This window comes from Peromyscus leucopus, chromosome 22, assembly GCF_004664715.2.
Source record: "Peromyscus leucopus breed LL Stock chromosome 22, UCI_PerLeu_2.1, whole genome shotgun sequence".
In the NCBI taxonomy this organism is placed as follows: domain Eukaryota; kingdom Metazoa; phylum Chordata; class Mammalia; order Rodentia; family Cricetidae; genus Peromyscus; species Peromyscus leucopus.
The window spans coordinates 5,203,092-5,228,006 of record NC_051081.1 but is presented as its reverse complement, the minus strand read 5'-3'; the positions used below and the strand labels follow the sequence as shown (position 1 = coordinate 5,228,006).

Sequence of the window (24,915 nt, the reverse complement as noted above, 5' to 3'; positions counted from 1 at the left end):
CACACACACACACACACACACACACACACACACACACACACACACTCACTCATAATTTCCTTCCTCTCTCTTTTCCACAGGAGTCCTGGGGCTCGGCCCAGTGCTTGGCCGTGGATCTTTTCATTTGCTTCCATCAGTTACTGGTTAAAGGCTCTCTGATGACAATTAAGATAGTCACCAATCTGATTACAGGAGAAGGCCAGTTCAGGCACCCTATCCACTATTGCTAGGAGTCTTAGCTGGTTTCATCCTATGGATTCCTGGGAGATTACTTGGCATGAGATTTCTCCCTAATCCCAAAATGCCCTCCTCCCCCATCAAGGTATCTCTTTCATTATTTTCCTCATCCATCCCACCCTCAACACACCCACCTGATTCTTCATATTCCTGTACCTCCACCCCCCTCAGTTTACCCAGAAGATCTCTTTCTATTTCCCCTTCTCAAGGAAATCCTTGAACCTTTCTTTGGGTCCTCCTTGTTACCTAGCTGCCCTGGGGCTGTGGATTGTAAACTGGTTATCATTTCCTTTACAGCTAGTACCACTTATGAGTGAGTACATAGCCTGTTTTTGTTCTGGGTCTGGGTTACCTCAGTGAGGATTTTTTTTTTTTCTAGTTCCATCCATTTGCCTGCAAATTTCATGCTGTCATTGTTTTTTACAGCTGAGTAATACTCCATTTTGTAAATGTACTACATTTTCTTTATCTATTTCAGTTGAGGGGCATCTAGGTTGTTTCAGGTTCTGGCTGTTATGAATAGCCTGTGAATATAGTTGAGCAAATGCCCTTGTGGTATGATTGAGCATCTTTTGGTTATATGCACAAGATTGGTATAGCTGGGTCTTGTAAATTGATTCACAGGTTTCTAATAAACCACTATACCAGTTTCCAAAGTGGCTGTAGAAGCTTGCACTCCCACCAGCAGCAATGGAAGAGTGTTTCCCTTACTCCATATTCTCTCCAACATAGGCTGTCATTAGTGTTTTTTATCTTAGCCATTTTGACAGATGTAAGATGGTGTCTCAGTCATTTTGATTTGCAGCTCCCTGATGCCTAAGTATGTTGAACAGTTCTTTAAGTATATCTCAGCCATTTGACATTCTTCTGTTGAGAATTCTCTATTTAAATCTGTACCCCATTTTTCATTGGATTATTTGGTATTTTGATGTCTCTAGTTTCTTGAGTTCTTTATATATTTTGGAGATCCACACTCTGATATGGGCTTAGTAAAGATATTTTCCCATTCTGCAGGCTGCCATTTTGTCTTATTGACAAGTGTCCTTTGCTTTACAGAGGCATCTCTGTTTCAGGTGGTCCCATCTATTAATTGTTGCTCTCCATGTCTGTACTACTGGTGTTATATTCAGGAACTAGTCTCCTCTGCCAATGTGTTCAAGGCTACTGCCCACTTTCTCTTCTATCATGCAGTGTAACTGGATTTATGTTGAGGTCTTTGATCTACTTGGACTTGAGTTTTGTGTAGGGCAATAGATCTATTTGCATTCTTCTTCATGCTGACATCCAGTTATGCCAGCACCATTTGTTGAAGATGCTTTCTTTTTTCCATTGTATAATTTTGGCTTCTCTTTCAAAATTAGGTGTTCACAGGTGTATGGATTTACTTCAGGGTCTTTGATTCGATTCCATTGATCCATGTGTTTGGTGTTTGTTTTTATGCCAATACCATGCTGTTTTTATTACTATAGCTCTATAGTAGAGCTTGAAGTGAGGGATCATGATACCTCTGGAAGCTCCTTTATTATACAAGATTGCATTAGCTATCCTGGATATTTTTTTCCTTATGAAGTTGAGTATTGTTCTTTTGAAGTCTGTGAAGAATTGTGTTGGAATTTTGATGGTGATTGCATTGAATCTGTAGATTTCTTTTGATAAGATTGCCATTTTTACTATGTTAATCTTACCAATGCATGAACATCGGAGATCTTTCCATTTTCTGATATCTTCTCTGGTTTCTTTCTTCAAAGACTTAAACTTCTTGTCATACAGGTCTTTCATTCGTTTGGTTAGAGTTACTCCAAGATATTTTATATTATTTGTGTTTTTTTTTTTTTTTTTTTTTTTTTTTTTTTTTTTTTCTTTGTTTTTTTTATTTGTGGCTGTTGTAAAGTGTGTTGTTTCTCTGATTTCTTTATCAGCCAGTTTATCATTTGTATATAGGAGGGCTACTGATTTTCTTTTTTCTTTTTTTTTTTTTTTTTTTTTTTTTTTACATAATCTTGAATCCAGCCACGTTACTGAAGGTGTTTATCTGCTGTAGTAGTTCCCTGGTAGTATTTTTGAGGTCACTTATGTATACTATCATATCATCTTCAAATAACAAAAGTTCTAATTCTTCCCTTCCATTTTGTATCCCCTTGATCATCTTTTGTTCTTATTGCTCTAGCTAGTAACTTCAAATACTATATTGAATAAATATGGAGAGAGTGGACAACCTTGTCTTGTTCCTGATTTTTATGGAATCGCTTTGAGTTTATGTCCATTTAATCCAGGGTGATCCAATAAAATCTATTTTTTTGTATCTGTTGAGATTTTGTATGTGGCCAGTTTTCGAGAAAGGTCCATGAGTTGCTGAGAAGGTATATACTTTTGTGTTTTGGTGAAATGTTCTTTAGGTGTCTTAAGTCTGCTTGAGTCATAGCATCTGTTCCCTTGTTTTTCTGTTAAGTTTCTGTCTTGCAGACCTGTCCATTGGTGAGACTGGGGTGTTGAAGTCTCCCATTATTAATGTGTGGGTTTTGATGTGTGATTTAAGCTTTAGTAATATTTCTTTTACAAATGTGGACCCCTGTGTTTTGGGGCATAGATATTCTGAATTAAGACTTCATCTTGATGGATTTTTCCTTTGATGAATATTCAGTGTTCTTCATTTCTTTTGATTTGAAGTCTATTTTGTTAGCTATTAGGATAGCTCTACAACTTTGCTTCTTAGGTCCATTTGATTAGAAAAGCTTTCCCAGCCCTTTACTCTGAGGTAGTGTCTGTCTTTTAAGCTGAGGTGTGTGTCTTGTGTGCAGTAGAAGGATGGATCCTGTTTTCATATCCATTCTGTATACCTGTGTCTTTTTATGGGTGAATTGAGTCTATTGATATTTAGAGATATTAATCACCAGTGATTGTTAATTCCTGTTATTTTTGGGGTTTGGTTTTGGTGGTGGTTGTGGTGGTGGTGGTGGTGGTGGTGGTGGTGGTGGTGGTGGAGGTGGTGGTGGTAGTGGTGGTATTGCATGCATGCGTTCTTTTGCATAGGTTTGTCCCTGTGTGTGTTTCCTTCCTTTGGGTTTTGCTGATATGCAGTTATCTATTTACTGCGCGTTCTTGGGGGGCAAGTAACTTCCTTGGGTTGGAGTTTTCCTTCTAGTATTTTCTATAGGGCTGGCTTTATGGATAGGTACTGTTTAAATCTGGTTTTGTCATGAAATATCTTGTTTTCTCCATCTATGGTGATGGAAGGTTTTGCTGGGTATAGTAGTCTATGTTGGCATCCATGGTCTCTTCCTGTCTGCAAAATGTCTGTCCAGGACCCTCTGGCTTTAGAGTCTCCTTTGAGAAGTAGAGTGTAATTCTGAGAGATCTGCCTTTATATGTTACTTGACCTTTTCTGGTTGCTGCTTTTAATATTCTTTCTTTATTCTATATGTTTAGTGTCTTGATTATTATGTGACAAGAGAACTTTTTTTTTTTTTTTTTTTTTTTGGTCCAGCCTATTTGGACCATCTGACCTATCTGTCAGCTTCTTGTACCTTTTAGGCATGTCCTTCTTTAAGTTGGAAAAGTTTTCTTCTAAGATTTTCTTGAATATGTTTTCTGTGCCTTTGAGCTAGGATTCTTCTCTTTCTTCTATCCCTATTATTCTTAGGTTTGGTCTTTTCATGGTGTCCCAGATTTCCTGGATGTTTTGTGTTAGAAATTTATTGGATTTAACATTTACTTTGACTGAAGAATCTATTTCCCCTAGCGTATCTTCAACACCTGAGATTCTCTCTTCCATCTCTTGTATTCTGTTGGTGATGTAGTTCTTGTTCACATACACAGATTTTCCATTTCCAGAATTCCCTTGGTCTGTGTTTTCTTTATTTCTTCAATTTCAGTTTTCAAGCTTGAACCATTTCCTTTACCTGTTTGATTGATTTTCTTGACTTTCTTTAAGGAATTTATTGATTTCTTCCAAGTTTTTGTCTTTTCCTTGATTTCTTTAAGATAATTTTTTATTTCCTCTTTAAGGAACTCTGTCATCTTCATAAAGTTATTTTTAGGTCATTTTCTTGTGCTTCAGTTGTGTTGGAAGGTTCAGGTCTTGCTGTTTTTCGATTACTGGGTTATGATGGTGCCATATTGCCCTTTTTCTCTTGTTGAATGTATTGTTAAACAGGCATTTACTCTTCTGTTCTTCCAACTGGTGTGGGTTGTGCCTGTGCTTATGAGTTTTGCAGGTGAGGGCTGGCCACTTGGAGGATGACCAGGTGCTTGGGTTTGGGTGGTGGAGTGTGTCTTAGGGGAACATAATCCAGTGGGTTGTGTGATGGTGGTACATTCTGGAGCAGGTTTCTCACCTGTTTACTGGCTGGTTGGGACAGCACCAGAGCATTGGAGTTTCACCAGATATGGGTGCAGGGCCCAGCTGCTTTGCTGATGCTGCGATGGGTTGGGGAGGGGCATGAGATGTGCCCTGGGATTTAGGGTCTGGTTGATGGGGCAGTTCAGCTGGGAGACCAGTCACTCACCTGCTCTTCCAACTGGAATGGGATGTGCCTAGCCTATGTAATCTACTGGGGTTGTTGGGGACATCTGGCCATGGGAGGATGACCAAGTGCATGGGTTTGGTCGGCGGAATGGATCTTGGAGGAACAGAATGTAACCTGCTTGGTGACTGCTGGGGACTGCCTCATGCTTCTTTTTAACATGGTCTAAAGCTTTCTCTGTATGTTTTATTTCAATTTCTGTTAATCTTTTTTTGTGTGTGTGCATACCTGCATGAATGTATATGCTTGCCACCTTTCCTCTCACATCAGAAGAGTCAGATCTGTTGGAGCTGTAGGCATGTGATACAACCATTCTTGGTGTTGGAAACCAGGCTCAGGTCCTCTGTGAGAGTAGCACAGTCTTGACAATTCAGCCTTCTCTGCAGGCACTGCAGGTTTCTTAAGCTAATGAGCCAGAACTCTTGTAAGATGGTTTTACTTAACTTTACTTTTGTTTGTTTGTTCGTTGTTTTTGTTTTTTTTGAGACAGCATTTCTCTGTAGTTTTGGTGTAGTTTTGTATCCTGGATCTTGCTCTGTAGACTAGGCTGGCCTTGAACTCACCGAGATCCCCTTGCCTCTGCCTCCTGAGGGCTGGGATTAAAGGCGTGTATCATCACCACTTAACTTTATGTTTTTAATGACATAAACCTGGCAGTCAAATGGCAACCCCTTAGTGCTACTTGATACCCTCAATTGAGCAAGAGTCACTATAGAATTCTTGACCATAGTCCTCATGGCAATCTTCATGTTCACAAGTAAGATGCTTCAAAGAAACATAAACTTATACTTTGAAATGACCAGATACTCTTTGTGCTGGAATGTTAAGATATTTTGCCCCAGCAAAATCACTAGGTAAGAGAAAGCCATCTTTAGCCACAGATTGCCTTCTGCATTCTAGTCTTTTTAACAGTTGTGTACAACTGTGAACAGTTGTGACAATGGTACCACTTGCAACTCTGACCCATCCATGAGCTATCAGTAATTGTCCGGGCATTATATAATCACCATTCTCATGTGACTCCACCTTCCATTTTCCACATTCAGGTAGAACTAAGTAGCCATTTTTAGTCAGGATCCAAATAGCTCTAGTTCTTTTATTCCTCTTAATGTGCAAGGATTCTTCAATGCTGTCCCACATTGTAGAGCTTTAAATAAATTGGTTGGTGCAAAATTAGGTATTAGGCATTTTGATTTTGATGAAATACCACTAAATACCAAGAGGAGCTCATGAGGCTGATAAAGAATTGGCAAATGAATTCCTTTTTCCTGTCATGCTCTAGCTTGCCTAATTTGTAAAGTTAGCATTTTCATAGGTTCTCATAAGTCCTCATCAGGAAATGGAGGGAATATAAGATTACATAGATTATAGAATTCCTCACCACATGCTTCAAGGTTATCTTCACGCAAAAGTGGCTGAGTATTTAAAGGAGGTTTCAGTAAGGGAGTGGAAGGAACTGTCTCCAGGGAGGTTGTCAGTGGCGCTGTTATTCCTTGAACTAATGCCATTACCTTTTTAGTTGTAATAATACGGTTAGCATATCCTGCTTGTTGATCATGAGGCTCTGCACTCAGGAAAATGAAATGATTTAGAGGGGGAAATTGCAGGCCTGTCCTGGTTGTTAGTCTACCTCATACACTGTGCGTCTAAGTAACAAGCATGGCCCATCATGCTCCTGAATATTCCCTGAAGTGAGATGATTGAATTATAAAGTAGCATGAGTAGCCAATAGCTGGCCTGCTAACATATCTGTGCTTACCATGTCTCTTTTATGTTCCTCTTCTACATAGAAACCCAGATGGGTTGTATGAGCATTCATTTTTAATCAAATGTGATGTACTAACCAATCAGAGTTGATAGGCTTCCACTATATAAGTAGTTGCTTACATGCAGTAAAGCAGATGCTGTTCCCTGAGACCATCTCTGGAGGAGTTCTTTTCCCTACCCTTTACTGACCACAGGCATTGTGGTCTTTTGGGGGACAGCCAGGTAATGATTGTAACAGCAACGTGGTGCCCTGCGTGCTTGGTTGACTAACTCACCCACATTATGATCCATGTGCATGAAGGCACACTATAAAGAAATGTCATTAAAGATTTGAGGAACAATCAAGTCTAAAAGTTATTCTCAGTGCTGTTTTTTTCTTTCTGGAAGGGTCTTACTAATTCATGCTCACGTGCCTGGAACTTACTATGTAGAGAACGTTTGCCTGTGGCTCCCTGGTGCTAATATTAAAAGTGCTTGTCACTGTACCCAGCCTCATTGTTTGCTATTTAAATCTCACTACCTGGAGAATGTAGCTAGGTAGAGATGAAAATGGAAGATGACCCTCAGCTATTTACTAAACTTGAGGCCAACCTGAGCTACTTGAGACTATTTCCACCCCAAACAAAACAATCTGTGTGTGGTGGGGCACAGTGTAATATCAGGACTCAGTTGGCAGAGGCAGAAGGAGGGAAGCAAATTTTTGTTAGAGTTTGCATAGAGATCCAGACCAGTCAGGACTACATGAGCAGACTTTGTCCCTGACAGAAAACCACAGAAGATGTCATAACCTATGAAAGTAGGATACCTACAAGTGATTAAGGTGCTTGCTTCTGAGTCTTGAGTTCAATCCCCAGGACCCACCTGATGGAAAAAAAAAAATGACTCTGACAAGTTATTCTCTGACTTCCACATGTGTGCGACACGTAAGCCACCATGCATGGAAGAAGGGTTTTGGGGATGTAGGTCAGGGGTAAAATACCTAGCCAAGCATGTGAAAGCTCTGGATTCCATCCTAGCACCTCAGAGAAACATCTTGCTTGAGACAGAATTCTGCTTTGCTGTCCCTGATCTCCTGCACCTGCCTGTGCAGCCATGCTAGTCTGGATGCTGAGATAACAGGCATGTGTCACTAGTCGGCTTGATATATTGTTTAAAAGTCTCCTGAAGAGTTGGGGTAAAGACTTCCTAATTAAACAGAAGTACTAACAGCAGAATGCATTTACACTCCTCTTGTCCCAGGAGTTCAATCCAGCAGGACTTAGGCTCTGGCAGCTCCTTTCTGTTCTCCCCCACTTCAGAGGTCACTCATCTGTGTTCCCATTTAATCCAATTAATGTAAATCATCAGAGTGCTTGATAGTTTTATGTCAACTTGATGCAAACTAGAGTCATTTGAGGGGAGAGAGCCTCAATTAAGGAAATACTTCCATAAGATCTAGATGTAGGCAAGCTTTAGGGCATTTCCTTAATTGGTAATTGATTGGGAAGTGCCCAGCCCATTGTGGATGAGCCCCCCATGGGCTGGTTTTCCTGGGTTCTAGAAGAAAGCAAGCTGAGCAAGCCATGGTGAGCAAGTTAGTAAGCAGCACCTTCTATGGCCTCTGCATCAGCTCCTGCTTCCAAGTTCTTGGGCTGCTTGAGTGCCTGTCATGCCTTCCCTCAAAGCATGAGGAGCAGGAGCTCTTGAGAATAAAAATGCTTATTTTTGACCTCACCATGCCATGAGCACAACTCTCCTGATCTTATTGTCTCCATGGAAGGCAGACTTGCTATCTCACAAAGCTCTAGTTTCTCTGGGGGCTTCCTGAAATTATGTCCTTCCCACTTAACATGCAGTGGTAGCATCCTACTGAAGTTAATTTTGCACAGATATTACAATCTGTGTTACTAATACATTTGCATATAAATGACACAGTGTTCCAATCACCTGTGTTAAGGCCATACTAGGTATACTGGTCTCATTTTTCAATGGTGACTGTATTTCATTTGTGTTCTTATGTCTGTTTTCTCTGAAGTTCTGTTATTTCTTTATTCTTTCCCAGACAGTACAATCTTTATGGTAGTTGCACTTGAACTTTTGAAGTCAGATGATGTCTTTAGTGTGCTATATATTCGATCTTGATCATTTTTTACATTCATAATGTCCTTATGTCATCAGTTTAATGTTGTTGATAGCATAAATTATTAGACTTTATATTCAGCTTCTGTTAACTCTATAAATTCTGTGTTTTCATAATGTACTATTGACATAATAGGCAAGAGGGCAGCAAACCACAGGGATACTTTGTTGGCAAGGATAGCCCAGCTCCTGCTATGACGCTTCCATCCTCCACCAGACACAAGGCCTGGTTGGACCCACACTTCTCAAGGTTTAAATGTGCACTGTTGTGCCTGTTCTTTAATAGAACTTTTTAATTATGTTAGCATGAATATAGGAGGAGATGGTACCTATGGCTTAGACATGTAGGCTCCATACAACAAAGTAATAGAGTAAAGAATTCTGTGGCCTCAAGTTGAGTCCATCCATGGGTCTTACCACAAATTGTAACAATGGAAGTCAAGCATTGTCTTCCTTTACCTTCCTTGTTTGTTAAGGTGTGTCACTGTAGCTGTGCTTTGAGGTTTCAAAAGCCAAAGCAATGTTTCTTTCTACTTGCCTGTCAGTATCAGGATGTTGGTCTCAGCCCCATGCTTGCCTGCCTTGATGCTGTCATTCATGATGATAATGGACTAGTCCTCTGTCTGTGTAATCAAGTCCCAACATAAAAAGCCTTGCATTATCACTGTCACTTTGGTCATTGTGTTTCCTCACAGCAGCAGAGCAGTAATTATGATAGATGTTTTGTATAGTATTTTGGCATATTGTCTACATGTATTGTTCCTGTATCCTGTGAAAACAAGTACAGCTAAATTAAAGAGTCATAGACTGTCTTAATTTACATGTCTGAATGGAGGAGAACATCACTTGCCTCTATGACTCTAGTCATTTATTATGTACTATGTTTAATGCCCATAATACAAGAGACCCAGGTGTACTTGAGGCATCTTGTGACCAAAGTCAGGGGATGGCTGCAAAGTCCTTTCAGGAAAACAGTCACTGCTTTCCATAAGGATTCTTAAAGGTCAAAGTACTTCTGAGAACTGGTTGTTCATTCAAATATTACCCCAAATACAGAGACTCTGCTAAATTCCTACATTTCCCCCTTTGGTTTAAGCTAATTTAATTATGTTGAAGGTTATGCAGCTGTGCAGTGAAGATAGTCTCATGTACATAAGTCAGAATATATTTGAAAAGTGTTAAAATTATTATAGCAAACACAAGTATAACAATTGCCAGAATACAAAACTTATCCAAATGATTCATAGGGTTAAATGAAGGTATGGTGTCTGCAGGGCATTCCATGACATCCATTCCAGACACGTCAGCTAGCTTAACTGAAAAGATTTCCTTAATTTCTTGTTGTAAATCATATATCATTTGAGAGCCATTAGGGTGACTCAACAATAGCATTTTAACCTTATCCCAATCATACTTGCTTTCATTAAATTTAATACAGTAGGTGAAATACAATTAAATGTTAACATTACCAACACATTTTAACAGAATCTGTCCCCTTTAAGTCTCTAACTGATCTCCTAAAAGTAACACAGCTCGCATCAAGTCTGCTGTTTCACTAACACTGTCACCATCTGTTTAATTCTGCTGAGCCCAAAGTTTTGTAGAAATCTGATGCCAGTCGCCAACAAATTCAGCAATTTAGGTTTCTTTATGAAGGACTACCCAGGCTGTTGCAACAGTATCAGTCAATGAAATAATTCCCATTGATGAGTTTTGGATCCATGGTTATTGGATATCCTTAACCGCTAAGGTAATAAGTCTTATGAAGTCAATTTAATAAATCCAGGTTTAATAAACAGAGCAAAGCAGCTCCCTGGTGACTCTCAGGAGAGCAGGAGAGGAATCACATGGCCAATCCAAAAGGAGGGAGGCTAAATACCCTGTAGGTGCAGGGTGATGACTTTTCCTCTAAGAGCTGTATTTGTGCCCAAGTATAATGCTGGGATTGGGCCACAGGCAGCTTCAGGGGAGGAGCCTCCAGCTGCCAAGAATGCAGAACTGGGCTTTTTGGTGGTTTTTCTGAAAGGACGGGGTTTAGATAGCCAGGCATGGAGGTTCCAGCCAAACATCCCATTCTTTTGGGTATATGGATGCTGGTTTAAATCTGGCTGCTTTCTCTTAACATGGGACAATGTGGGGAGAGGGAATAGGCAGTCGGTTGGCTCATGCTCAGTGGGAGGTATGGGTGAAGAAGCATCTGATTAACTACCATCCAACCTAAAGAATCCATTCTGGGAGGAAGAGGAAAAAGCAAGTTGATAGGAGAAAAAAAATAGATTATTACCACTGACCCTGTGAACAGGGCTAGCTGTGGGAAGAGTGAAGACTGCCAGAAAGAATGCAATGGAGATGGGCCCTGGTAATAGTGATGAAGTTCTTCAGACAGTTTGTGGAGTGACTCGATATTAGTTTCCACCAGGCCGATTCCTTGATACAGTAGCAGCACTCTTTCCCCAGGAACATGCAGGTGTCTTGTCTCTTGGCAATACAGGAAATCCGTCACTCAGTGTCCTGCTTCTCCACAGTCTAGACAGGGTCTTGGCAGCAGTTGAGGTGAAAGGCAGTTTTTTCCCCACTCTGTGACTTGATTTGCTACATTTAATGCATGTGCTAGGCCAGATGGGACACAGGAAAACTTCTGACTACAGAGAATCAATAATTATATTTAGATTTATTGAAGTCTAATAAAACCATTAGAATGGCATACAACTCTGATTTTTTAACTGAAGCATATGGACTTTGGATTACTTTACTGATGTTTCCTGCATTATAACAGCCATTCCTAATTTACTTGGGTCAGCACAGAGTGTAAGAGCCCTAGAAAGAGGCACTCGACTCACCATGCTGGGAAGAACCCATTCAGTTGTTTTTATGAACTGAAGTCTACTACTTTGGGGATATTTATTGTTAATTTTTCTTAAATAATTACTACAGGATATTTGCCAGTCATCCTTAATTACTCATAATTGCATAATTTCAACATGAGTGTAAGGTACTACAATCTCAGCTGGATCTATTCCTCACCATTGATAAAGTCTGTTTCTTCTTTTTATAATTAATTCAGAAATCTTTTCTCTATAGGTTTTTAACTTTTTACTCTGTTTATGAGCTAAAAATAATCCATTCTAAAATATTATCTTCCCTTTGCATAATAAGCCCAGTAGGGGAAGGGGTAAAAAATTACCAAAATACACTCAATTGTGATACCAATCCATCTATGTAGTCACTGTATGTTTTCTTTTACCTGGGTCAGCTCCTTTTCTGTCTCAATTGTTAAATGCCTTGGACTATTTAAATCTGAGTCACCTTGCATAATTTGAAACAAAGTACTTAATTCTTAAGTAGACAATCCAATGGTAGGCCACAACCAATTAATATTCCCAATAATTTCTGAAAATCATTAAGTTTGTATAATTGATCTCTTCTAATCTATACCTTTTGAAGCTGAATTTTTTGTTTACTCATTTAAATCCTAGATACCTAAGAGAATCCCCTGTTTGAATTTTTAGAAGCAGTTTGCAACCACCAATGAAGTAAGATCTTTGTACCTCAGCAAACACCTTTTCCAGGATATCAATATCAGAGGAAGCTATTAAGGTATCATGCATATAATGATAAATAATAGGCTGAGAAAATTGTTTACAAACCACTTCTAGTGGTTGATTTACAAAATATTGACAGAGAGTTGGATTATTTAACATTCCCTGGGGAAGAATCTTTTAATAATCACTTAGTGGCTGAGCATTATTATAAGTAGGAATCGTAAAAACAAAATTTTCTCTGTACTGTTCTTGTAAAGAAATAGTAAAGAAGCAATCTTTTAAGTCAACAACTATTATAGGCCATGCTTTATGTAATGAAGAATGTAAAGGATTTCAAGGCTTTAAAGGATATATGGGTTGAATTAATCTGTTTAAAGTTCTCAAGTCTGTTAACATTTTCCAGATTTCTTTTTATTCAAATATAGGAGAATTACAAGGACTTATACTTTCCTCACTGTGTCTAGCATCTAATTGTTCCTGTATTAGTTGCTCAAGTACCTGTAATTTTTTTAGTTAAGGTAATTGAGGAATTCTACCACCGCTTCTATTTGCATAGTCTTTTTTACATAAGCCATCTATAAAAAGCATTAAAAACAATCTCTATAGGATTTTAAGTAACTTTAGCCAAGACTTTCAGAGTATTTTTATAAAATTTTGAAAAGAGGATCCTTTTAATAGATCCCAAGTAACAAGATAATGCAACTTGTCAGTTATTACCATTGTGGAACAAACAATTTTTCTGTATTTTATTTAGTGGAAAAACAACTTTTCTAGGCTATCAGTAAGAGATAATATTTTATGAATTTTTAACTTAGTAACCACATTATTTAGTAAGCTAACAACCTGTTCTGTTTACAGTATTCCATTTTTAAATGATTTAATCAAGCATTTCCAGAAAGAAACTTAGTAAGAAGAGCCAAATTATCAGTAATTATAAGCAGACAAGATCCTATAATAATATAGTTTAAAATCACAAATTTTATTTTTAGTTAATTTATTATGAAAAATAAACATTCATTCAAACATTACTTATATACACAAGAGACGAGAACAACCTCCATACAGTGAATGACTAATACCGTTGGAAATTCAAACAGCATTGACTTAATACTTCATCTCCTATCTGCAATTATTTTTTACTAAAAGTTGGGCTTGTTTTCAATTTTGCTTTTTCCCTTGAAGAGACCATTGATGAGTTATATCCATTATTAGAGAAAAACAAAACATTTGCCACAAAGAGACCTTTAATGTTGAGTTATTCCCGCTTTGAGGGGGAAAAAAACAAACAAGCATTTAAACCAAAGTTAAGCAAACAAGAAAATTCTAAGCACTGGATTTGCTGTGCTTGCTCAGGCTGCATCAGTGATGCCTGTTATGCCCAGATTGTGACCCCGCAAAGAGACCACCAAAGACCTTGGATGTCCAGAATGCAACAGCAAGGTTTATTCTGCAGATACAAGTCTAGACAGGGGACTCATTCCTACACCCAATACAGTGAGGCAGGGAGGAGTCCCTCTTTCTTTGTGTGGCTGGCTATTTAAAGGCAAAAGCCACAAGCCCTTCGGGGGGCTAGGGGAGTTTGCACGAGTGCAACTCGGATTGGTTTATTTTTATCTCTGTTCTCTTTTAATTGGGTGAGGGTATGTAACCTTTGAATTTACTGGTTGGTGGTTACAATTATCACTTTGGGGGCTGTCCAGCACAAGTCCCAGGCTTTGTCCTTGAGCTACCATGGGGGCTGGCTAGCCTAGCACGTCATGCACATAACTCTAAGTTGGTGAGGGGCCCCAGACAGTAAACATCTGGCTGAACTTTTAGCAGTCAGAGTACGTGCAGAAAGGGAGCTACTGCAAGGACTATGTCTTTTGTTCACAGCCCTCCCAGAGACTGCTTGCTCAGTCTCAGGAAACTGAAATTGAGGCCTGATCTCTGAGATAAGACTGAACAGCCTGTTAAGGCATCTGCTTGGACCTTTCAATGCCCACCCAGCCTGTCTCTGAAGGAGGTGATAGGTAAAGTGCAGCTCTCGGTTTCAGAAATCTTTAATTTTTTTCTATTGTCAGAAAGAGCCTTTTTTTCTTTCCCTGTTTCTCCTGTGAAGAGCCTTTTTTTTCTTTTCTTTGTTTTTCCTTTATAGGGACTTTATTCAACATTTTCCCTTCTTCTACCAGGAAAATCCTCTTTTCTTGATTAAACATTTTTCCTTTTTCCATCCCGAAATTTCCTTTTCATATTTCCTTTCCTTCACCTTTCTCTATTGTGAAGGTATGTTTTAAAATTTCATTTCTATTCTCTTTTTCTCCTGGAAAGATTCTTCTTCCTTGACTTCTCCTTTGTCCCAGGAGCTAATTTATTGTTGCCATTGCTGAGATGGAGAATTTAAATTCTCTAAGTTCCTGCCCTATGCTGGAGTCTCACCCACCACTATTGGCATATGTTACCTCCAGTATTGGAGTGTCTGGACCACATTATTGCTCTTTCCTTGCCCCATATTGTTGGTCACCAAATATCAGGTATACTGTGTAATGTGGGTCAGTTGAAGAGGCACCCCCAAGAAGAAATTTTAAGGCTTTTGTGGCAGCAGGAAGGTCTAGCTAGCCTCTTCTGATGGACTGAACCCCAAACAGCTGTGTGGTTGTTTTACTTTGCCCATGACCTTGGGCTCTACAGTCCAAGTGAGGCTGTGCTTCTTGCCATTGTACGTGACATCTTTAATTTAAGAGAGGAGAGAGAAGGCCCAGTGGTTAAGACCACTGACTGATGTTCCAGAGGATCCTTGTTCAATTCCCAGGCCATCAGGTGTCCTGTCACACCAGGATAAAAATTAAAAAAAAAAAAAAAAGAAAAGAAAAGAAAAAGGAAGAGGGAAGCCCATAATCCTCTCTCCTGTCCTTTTGTGAGGTCACATACAATGGCAGGAAATACCACCTCCTTTAGGCTATATAGCCCAAGGTCATGGACCTAGCAAATACCACTACACAGCTGTACAAAGGTGTATTGAAAGTTAGACAAAGTATTTCCTCACACCAGAGTTCCTAATCTTAATCTAGATGTTCTACTGAAGGTGAGCATCACATGGATCCACGACTCTAGTCTTTTTTATGTATTATGTGCAATGCATAATAATACAAGATCTTCAGATGTGCCTGAGGCATCTTGTGATCATAGTGACAGGATGGCTGCAAAGTCCATTCTGCAAAACAATCACTGCTCTCTATTAGGATTTTTCAAGGTAAAAGTACTTCTAAAAATGGTTGTTCATTCTAATATGTACCACAGATACAGTGACTCTGCTAAGTTCCTACAACAGTAGAGTAAAGGAGCAACAATCAGGGCAGATATTAATGAAACCTGTGTGTTTGGAAAGGAAAACAGTACTAGGTGGTGTTAGAGGACAGTCATGGCTAGAACAGAGGCTGTAATTATTGGGGAGGTTAGTGACATTAAAGAGAAGGCTCTTCTTTGGAAATACAGAAAAGGTGTTGCATGGGTACTGTACCACCAAGTAAAGTGTTTCAATAGGAAAGGGAGAGGGAACAAGAGTCCTAGTCCAGAAAAAAAAAAAAAAAATTCATTCAGAATTAATGCTGATCTGTTCCAGTGGGGCAGGGTCAATCCAGAACTAGAACCCCATGTTGACACATCACCCGTGTGTCACATTTTCTTAAAAGAGGAAAGATGCACAATTTAAAGGTCATGGATTCTTCCAGTATACTTTCAGTTCAGCACTGTTGCAGCCAATTGTTTGGCAGAGTCAAGGATCTAATGTGGAGACTGTGACAGTTCATTGTAGAAGGTATGAAAATGAAGACTGGGTTGCATTTTGACACCACTAGATGTTGAGATGAACAAGCTCTGAGACACCTTTCATCTCTACCTGTGGTTACTTCCACTCACCTGCACACAGGGAATGGAAGTAACCAAAGGTAGAGATGTGTGAAAAGTGTCAAAGAGAAACAGCCTTCTAATTCTTTTGAAACTGAAGCCCCAGGTTTCTGTCTCAGAGCTGTAGGATGTGGTGTTTGCCCAGCAGGGTTTTAGTCTTGCCTTGGCCCAATCTCTCCTCACTTCTTTGAAAAGGGAATGTGTATTCTGTACCTTTGTGTGTTGTGTAGTATCATCCATTGCTGAGATGAAACAGTGAGACCAAAAGGCAAATTGGGGTGGAAAGGGTTTATTTGGCTTACACTTCAGCATTGCTGTTTATCACTGAAGGAAGTCTGGATAGAAACTTAAAAATGCAGGGTCCCAGAGTCACAGAAGCTGAATCAGAGGCAGTGGAGGGAAGGTGCTTACAGGCTTTCTTCACATAGCTTGCTCAGTCCACCTTCTTATAGAACCTAGGACCAGCAGCTCAGGGATAGCACCACCCATCATGGACTGGGCCCTCCCCCATTAATCACTAAAAGGAAAATGCCTTAGAGCTGGATCTCATGGAGGCATTTCCTTAACTGAGGTTCCTTCTTCTTGATGACTCTAGCCTGGTCAAGCTGACACTAGAAACCAGCCAGTGCACATAGATATAATCTTTTTTTTTTTTAATTTCTTTTTTGAATGCAGAATGCCATTTATTGAAGGAGGGAGAAGGCCTTAAATACAGGTTTACAGCACAATGGAAAAACCTTGGAGGGCAGAAGTTCACTACTGATGTTTTACAATCTTGTATCTAAGCTGTTAATGCCCAATATGCAGGATACACAGACAAGGAACTTAACTTAAGCATTCAGGAGGTTGGAACCCAGCAGGGAATTAGCATAGGGAGGACATCAAGGTCAAGGTCAGCAAGCAAGGCAACAGCTACCCAAAATGGGGGCCAGGGCCCTACAGGTCCCCTCTAAAAAATGAGCTTCTGCCTTAGGTTGTGTGGGACGTCAACAGGTCACCTTACCCATCGTGGAGACACCTGCCCAAGGCCACACAGGCACTCTGTCTTAGGTTGGTGAGCGCCCCCCCCCCAGGAATTACCCTTCTCTGAATACTCATTATCATACAGGCTCAATTGTGTGTGAGCTGCAGGATTAACTGCTACCAAAGATCTCAAGTGGTGCTGGGCTTGCAATCTGTGTGTTTGACATAGAAAAGACCAACAGAAGTCCTAACCCACCCATAGCCAGTAGACTAAAGGCAACTGACCCATTCCCTTCCTTAACGAGCCTTACTGCAAATTGGAGTCCTTGTAAGATGGTATCCTAAAAGCAAATGGAACTTGAGTTTATAAATTTATAACTTTCAAAAGCATTTCCTCAACTGAGGTTCCTTCCTCTCTGATGATTCTAGCCTGGTCATGGTGACATAAGAGACCAGCTAGTGCACATAGATATAATTTCATTTTTAATTTTACAAGATAACACATTCTAGAAACTATCTTCAGTGTCAGAAGAAACAGTACATTTTAACAGTTTGGGGACTGTTATAGAATATAAGCATCTTTGTGGCTAGCCTAAAAGGCATTTAACATTATGGGTTGAATGTGAGCCTATCATGATCTGTGTCAAATAGTAGATTGAATGAAAAATCTCCCAAGTACAAAGATGTATTGGAGACTTTGAGATTTCTGGTTTCCTTAGGATGCAAATGGTCTCTCTAGAATCAGGGGCCGTATTTAGTATTTATACTCCAACCACTCTTATCAATGTTATGCCTAGATCATGGGGAACCCCAAAAGACCTCCTCGGAGATCAAATCCCTCATGTAAAAGCAAAGAGCCTTTAATCTCTTCAAGCTTTGAGCTTGGTCTCTCTGTCTCCCTTTATTTTCAGGTTCCGGGGTTTGATCTGTCTCTCCTATGCAGTGGTGAGAGCAGAGAGCCCTGAGCCCAGGCAGGGTAGGATTTTTATTGTAAAGGTTGGGGTGAGGGGATTCTCAAGGTTCAGGACCCTAATTTTTTGATAATGTCTATGGGTATCTGTGAAACAAAAATAGGTGTGTGCTAGACTCAGGGACTTCTGGCCACCTTATCTAATGGTTGGAATGTTTGGGGTGTTAGTTACTTCCCCATCCCTGGGTAGATTACTGGTTGGTGTCAGCGTATGGCTTTTCCTGGATCTGGGCATTGCCTTCCAGAAATAGTATCTGGCCTCTAAGCCTGTCATGGTAGCTGTGTGGTCAAGCTGTTTGGGGGCCCCTACACATCTTTCTGTAGTTAAAACTAAGCAGCCCTGTTCATTCTCATGCAGCCACATTTCCAACATAACACACTCCATCCTTAAATAACTTAAGGTATTATAGAAGACATTTTTTCTGCCCTGATATATTTAGTTTATATTTTTGGCTGATAGCATTAGGTTTTACTATATGTGAAGTATTTGATCTTGGTGAGCTTTACCCACTTTTTAAATTTTAAACGTTGGCAGAGGTTTTGTTTTCTTCCAGCAGGATGGCCTGCATTCATGACATTAATACAGATCTCCTGAATCGTTACATTGCAGATGTGTAACATTCTACATATCTTTTTGCATGTTTTAATATCTTTTACTCTTTGAAATGCATGCATTAGTCTTTTTCCTGTATATATGCAGGTGTACCATATTTGCCTGCCTTTCACTGAAGTCAGAGGAGAGCCCTGGGTAGTCTTGAAATTGAGTTCCAAATGTTGGGAACCATGAGTCCTAGGGACTGATGCAAGTCCTCTGTAAAAGTAAAAGGTGATTGCTGTGGATATCGCTCTGTATAAATAAACACTGGTTGGCCAGTGGCCAGACAGGAAGTATAGGCGGGACTAACAGAGAGGAGAAAAGAGGAAATGGAAAGGCAGGGGGGAGACCTGCCAGCTGCCACCAAGACAAGCAAGATATAAAGTACCGATAAGCCATGAGCCACGTGGCAACTTATAGATTAATAGAAATGGGTTAATTTAAGATATGAGTAAGAACAGTTAGCAAGAAGCCTGCCACGGCCATACACTTTATAATATAAGCATCTGAGTGATTATTTTATACGTGGGTTGTTGGAATGCAGGGGCTTGGTGGGACCTAGAGAGAAGCTCTCCAGCTCCAGATGATCTTAACTGTTGGTCCGTATTTAAATTATACTGGGAGCTTTGCTTGTTTGTTTGTTTTCTTTTATGGTTTAACATCAGCCTTTCCTTCACTAATGTTTCTGAGAATCATTTTGATATGTCTGTCAGTAACTTAATAAAAATGCATTTTTTTCATAGGAATATCATATTAGCTGTATAGTTCAAATGAGGCACTCCAGTTTTCTGAAAGCCATGTACATTTCTAGAATGTATGTTTAGCTCCCGGAGGGAATTTAGAGTGAGCCCCTTGTGCTCGATGTTTTTCTTTGTTTGACAGGGTCTCACTATGTACCTTTGACTATCATAGAAATCTCTACATAGACCAGGCTGGCCTGAAAATCACAGAGATTCACTTGTCTCTGCCTCCTGAGTTTGGGGATTAAAAGTGTGCACTACCATGCCCATCTTGTCCATCCATTTTTGATGTTAGTAATTTTGAAACAAGTTTGCTGTTGTTTACTCAATACTATTGCTTTGTTTGAATATCTCTCTCTGTATATAGGTCAGCATTTTGCTTGCAATGCCATGTAGTATTCATAGGGATCAGAAATGAGAGTCATAATCCTCTTTCTCTAATTCCCTCTAAAATGGTTTGCTGATTACATTTGAAATTCTGTGATATGAAATAAATTTGTCAAGCACACATAATTATGTAAATATAATCCCAGTGAAGTGTTCATTTGCAGAGAACTCAGTCTTACCATTTCTGTTTCGTATGTGTATGTGATTTTTAGGATACAGTGACTTATGAGGATGTGCAAGTGAACTTCACCCATGAAGAGTGGGCTTTGCTGGATCCTTCTCAGAAGAATCTCTACAGAGATGTGATGCTGGAAATCTGTGATAATCTCACTGCTATAGGTAAGAATGTGAGTTTTCCTTCACTTTTTAACTTACGATTATAAGCCTTTCTTAGGAATTTTTGTTCCACTGTGATTTCTACTGTGAAAGAAGAAGAATGTGGTACATAAATTAGGCATGGTTCTAAGGTTCACTGGATATAATAACTCAAATTTTGCATAATTTCCAATAATATATGATTCATTTCTGGTACTATATTTTAGGCTACAAATGGGAGGACCACAATATTGGAGAACACTGTCAAGGTTCTAGAAGACATGGAAGGTAATTTTCATGTACAGGGTGATAGATGCATTTATGCCTCTAAAGAAATTTTAAAGTGCCCTGATATTTAATGAAAACCAACAATATAAATAATTACAGCTTTGTGATGATTATTAAATTCTTATAATATCATGTACCTCACTTTTAGATAGCTGATATGTGTTTACAAAGTGTTCCTGTAAGAGATAAGACAAAGAAATAATGCCTTCACAAATGTCACCATATCAATCATAACTCCCTGAGATCCATGCATCCATTTGGTTTCTTCCATTCAACTACTGGAAAGGCATTCACATTGATTAGAGGATTAGGGTATGTCCAAAAATATTCATAAGAAAATTGTCCCTTAGTTAAGCTTGTGGTACTCATATACTTGAAGAGAGTTTCCATAGTTTAGTTTAAGGGGCAGTTTATGAGATTCAAGAATGTTGTCATGGTGGAGAAACCTTAATCCCTGTACTACATCTCTATGAGGAACAAAATGTTAAACTGTGTGAATGCAGTGTTAAAACCCTTTGTTTGTTATTGTTCCTTTAACAGGTATATCATCTGTCACTCTGGATATAAGCCATGTGAGCATAAGGGATCTGGAAAGAAGATAGGTACCTCTCTCTTACCCAGAAAAATCAAAAGATATGCAGTGGTTAGCACTATGAGTAGACAGTGTGATTGTGAAACAAATATAGAATTAACTGGATTTCCAACTTCACTGGAAATACACCAACATACTTGCAATGGAGAAAACCCTTATGAGTACACAAAACTTGGAAATTCTTCTGTCTGTACTGGTTCATGTTGCACATGTAATGTGACTCCCACTATAGGAAAATGTTATGAATGCAATCAGTGTGGTAAAGCTCCCGGTTCTTCCACTTCTTTTCAAGGAAATGTAAAAACTCATATGGAAAAGGGAACTGATAAATGTGAGCCATCTACTAAAGGCATGAACCATCACAGGTATCTTGAAATATTCCAAAGTACCCATAAAGAAGAGGAATCCTATGAATGTAAACAACACAATAAAACATTTAGATCTGATTGCCCTTTACAGTTACAGCAAAGAACACATTTGAATCTCTATGAATATAATCAAAGTTTTAAAGCTTTTGCATGTCATAGTTATCTTCAATTACCCAGAACTAATTCTATAATGAAACAGTATGAAGATAAGCAATGTGGTAAAACTTTTACATATCCCAGTATTATTAAACAACATGAAAGAAGTCATACTACTGAGAAATCCTATGAATGTAATCAGTGTGGTAAAGCATTTGCACAAAAAAGTCATCTTCTCAATCATGAAAAAAGTCATATTGGAAATAAACCCTATGAATGCAATCAATGTGGTAAAGCCTTTTCAAGTAAAAGTCATCTTCATAGTCATGAAAGAATTCATAGTATAGAGAAACCCTATGAATGTAATCAGTGTGGTAAAGCATTTGCATGGAAAAGTCTTCTTCACAGACATGAAAGAAGCCATACTGGAGAGAAACCCTATGAATGTAATCAATGTGGAAAAGCCTTTGCAAGTAAAAGTCATCTTCACAGTCATGAAAGAATTCATAGTGGAGAGAAACCCTATGAATGTAATCAATGTGGTAAAGCATTTGCATGGAAAAGTCTTCTTCACAGACATGAAAGAATTCATACTGGAGAGAAACCTTATGAATGTAATCACTGTGATAAAGCATTTACATATAAAACTGATCTTCACAGTCATGAAAGAATTCATAATGGAGAGAAACCCTATGAATGTAATCAATGTGGTAAAACATTTCCACATAAAAGTCATCTTTACTATCACGAAAGAAATCATACTGGAGAGAAACCCTATGAATGTAATCAATGTGGTAAGGCATTTGCATGGAAAAGTGATCTTCACAGTCATGAAAGAATTCATACTGGAGAGAAACCTTATGAATGTAATCAATGTGGTAAAGCCTTTACACGTAAAAGTCATCTTCACAGTCATGAAAGAATTCATGTTGGAAAGAAACCTTATGAATGTAATCAATGTGGTAAAACATTTGCATGGAAAAGTTCTTTTCACAGGCATGAAAGAATTCATTTTGGAGAGAAAGCCTATGAATGTAATCAATGTGGTAAAACCTTTACACATAAAAGTGATCTTCACAGTCATGAAAGAAGTCATAATGGAGAGAAACCATATGAATGCAATCAATCAACGTGGTACAATATTTACATGGAAAAGTCATCTTCACAGCCATGAAAGAAATCATATTGGAGAGAAACCCTATGGATGTAATCAATGTGGTAGAGATTTGCATGGAAAGGACATCTTTGCAATCATAAAAGTATCATGCTGGAGACAAAGTCTGTGAATGGAATTAATGTTGGAGAGCATTCGCTTATAACAGTCATCTTCACACGTAATGAAAGAATTTATAGTAGAACCCTATCAATGCATTCAATGTGGTAAAGCCTTTACGTAATTTCCCAGTGTTTTTAAAAAACATGAAAGAAATCATACTGGAGAGATTGTCTATTAATGTAGTAGAGCATTTATATATAAAGTCATCTTCATAGGCATGAAAAAAATACATCCTAGCGAAAAAATCCTTTGATCCTTATAAATCAGGTAAAGCTTTGAACACCAGGCACAGAATACATCATTTTGGAGATGCCAGTACCATGTGGTGTCCACCAAGACCATCAGCAGTGGTAAAGTGGAACCAGTAAGAGCCTAGAAATTATGTGTACCCAAGTCCTTTGGAGAATCCCTGAAGATTCTGTGTGGATCTTAATCACTAGAGGTTGAGTTATTTTATACAGTCAGACTTCATTTTTTGCTTTTTTCAGGTTTTGACTGCCTTGCTTCTTCCTCTTGTACAGAGACAGTATTTAATTTAATTTTGATTTTTCCGTGAGCCATATTTGAAAGGCTTTGAATTTTTAAAAGAGATTTTAGATTTTTAGTAAGGTTGCATATTTTTAAAGAGAAACTTTAATGTGTATGAATTTGTGAAGATTGTTGGACTTTTATTAAAGCTGTTTATGTTTTAATGCAGTATCTTGTGAATGAAAAAAGAAAGGTTGGGGCTTAATAAGGCCATGTTTGTGTGTCAAATTGAAAAGTGGTCAATTGCACTGGCTAGTCCTATGTCAACTTCACAACAAGCTAGTTATGAAAGAAAGGAAACTCAGTTGAGAAAACTCCATAAGATCTGGCTCTAAGGCATTTTCTTAATTAATGATTGATGGGGAGGTGTCCTATGTTCGATAAAAAAGCAGGCTGAGCAAGCCATAGGGGATAATACAGTTAAGAAGCTACACTGCATGGCCTCTGCAACAGCACCAAGTTCCTGCCCCATTTAATTTTCTGTCCTGACCTCCTTCAGTGATATATAACAATATAGAAGTTTAGGCCAACTAAACCTTTTCCTCCCCATTATGCTTTTTGGTCATGGTGTTTCATTGCCAAAATTCTAACTAAGACATCTTGTCTCAAAAATCCAAAATAAGGATTGTGGACAGATGGCCCAGCAATTAAACACACTGGCTGTTGTTCCAGAGGACACAATTTCAATTCCCAGTACCAATAGGGAAGTTCAAAACTGTCCGTATGTCCTCTTCCAGGGTCCTATTCCAGGGAACACAATACCCTCAAACAGACTTAGATCCAAACAAAACACCTATAAATATAAAGTAAAAGTAAATTATGTTTAAAAGAATATATCATGTTATGGAACTTTCCCTAGCACAGCCTGGACTCATCTCTACACAACAAAATCTTTTGTTGTCTTCATTTACATTAAGAGAACTGTGTTTACAATTACAATAAGAAGCAATGGTCAGAGTCTATTCACAGACGGATAGAAAGCATTCAATCTTTCAGTGATCATATAGGAAATTTCATCACCTCCCAGTGATAGAAGACAGAAACAATAATGGCACAACTTCATCTACAATATTGGCATGTTGAGAATTTGACTCAGTTGTAAAGCTTCTGTTAGGTACCCAATCCACATGAGATGGCTCAGAACTGCTAATAAAGCCGTGTCCTGGAGATAGGATAAATTCTTCTGGCTTCCTAGGGCACCATGTATGTAAATGGTACAAAGACAATTATGTTTTTGTGTGAGTGTGTGTGTGACTCCATATTTTTAAAAGAACTTTCTTCATGTATATGTTACATTCTTTTTCTAAAATAAAATTAATTATATTTATTATCAGACATGGTCTTGGAAAGGAGTCATTTGAAGAGAATTCTGAATACTTATGTTAACACTCCAAGAAAATGAAACAAAAGTCTTGTGACCTCAGTTTCTTCAAATCCAAAAATTGTTCTTGAAATGTGTTTTTGTGCAGATCAATGTGATTTGTCTCTTGGTTGCTCATTATTGCTTGGTGGTGTTGCTCAATTAAATGTTTGACCTATCCTTTATATGCCTGAATGGAAAAGCATGTTCTTGTCCCATGTGGCTTGCTCTGTCATTGTATACAACTTTAACTCATGAGAACTTCACTCATGTAACCTTTCTTAACCTGCAGAGTATAAATTGTCTCAGGCAATGAATAAAGTTGGCTCTTGTATGAGATTTTAATCGTCCTTATTTATCAGCTC

At 38.7% G+C, this 24,915-nt stretch overlaps 1 protein-coding gene across 1 annotated transcript; it reads left to right on the top strand.

Moving 5' to 3' along the window:
- The first annotated feature begins 205 nt into the window (after positions 1-205).
- LOC114687849 (zinc finger protein 844-like) lies at positions 206-24,895 on the top strand. Its single transcript, XM_037197994.1, has 4 exons — positions 206-322; positions 19,940-20,066; positions 20,871-20,926; positions 21,749-24,895. The coding sequence occupies exons 1-4, from the start codon at positions 278-280 to the stop codon at positions 22,670-22,672; spliced, it is 1,152 nt and encodes a 383-aa protein (XP_037053889.1). The 5' UTR covers positions 206-277; the 3' UTR covers positions 22,673-24,895.
- Positions 24,896-24,915: the final 20 nt, after the last annotated feature.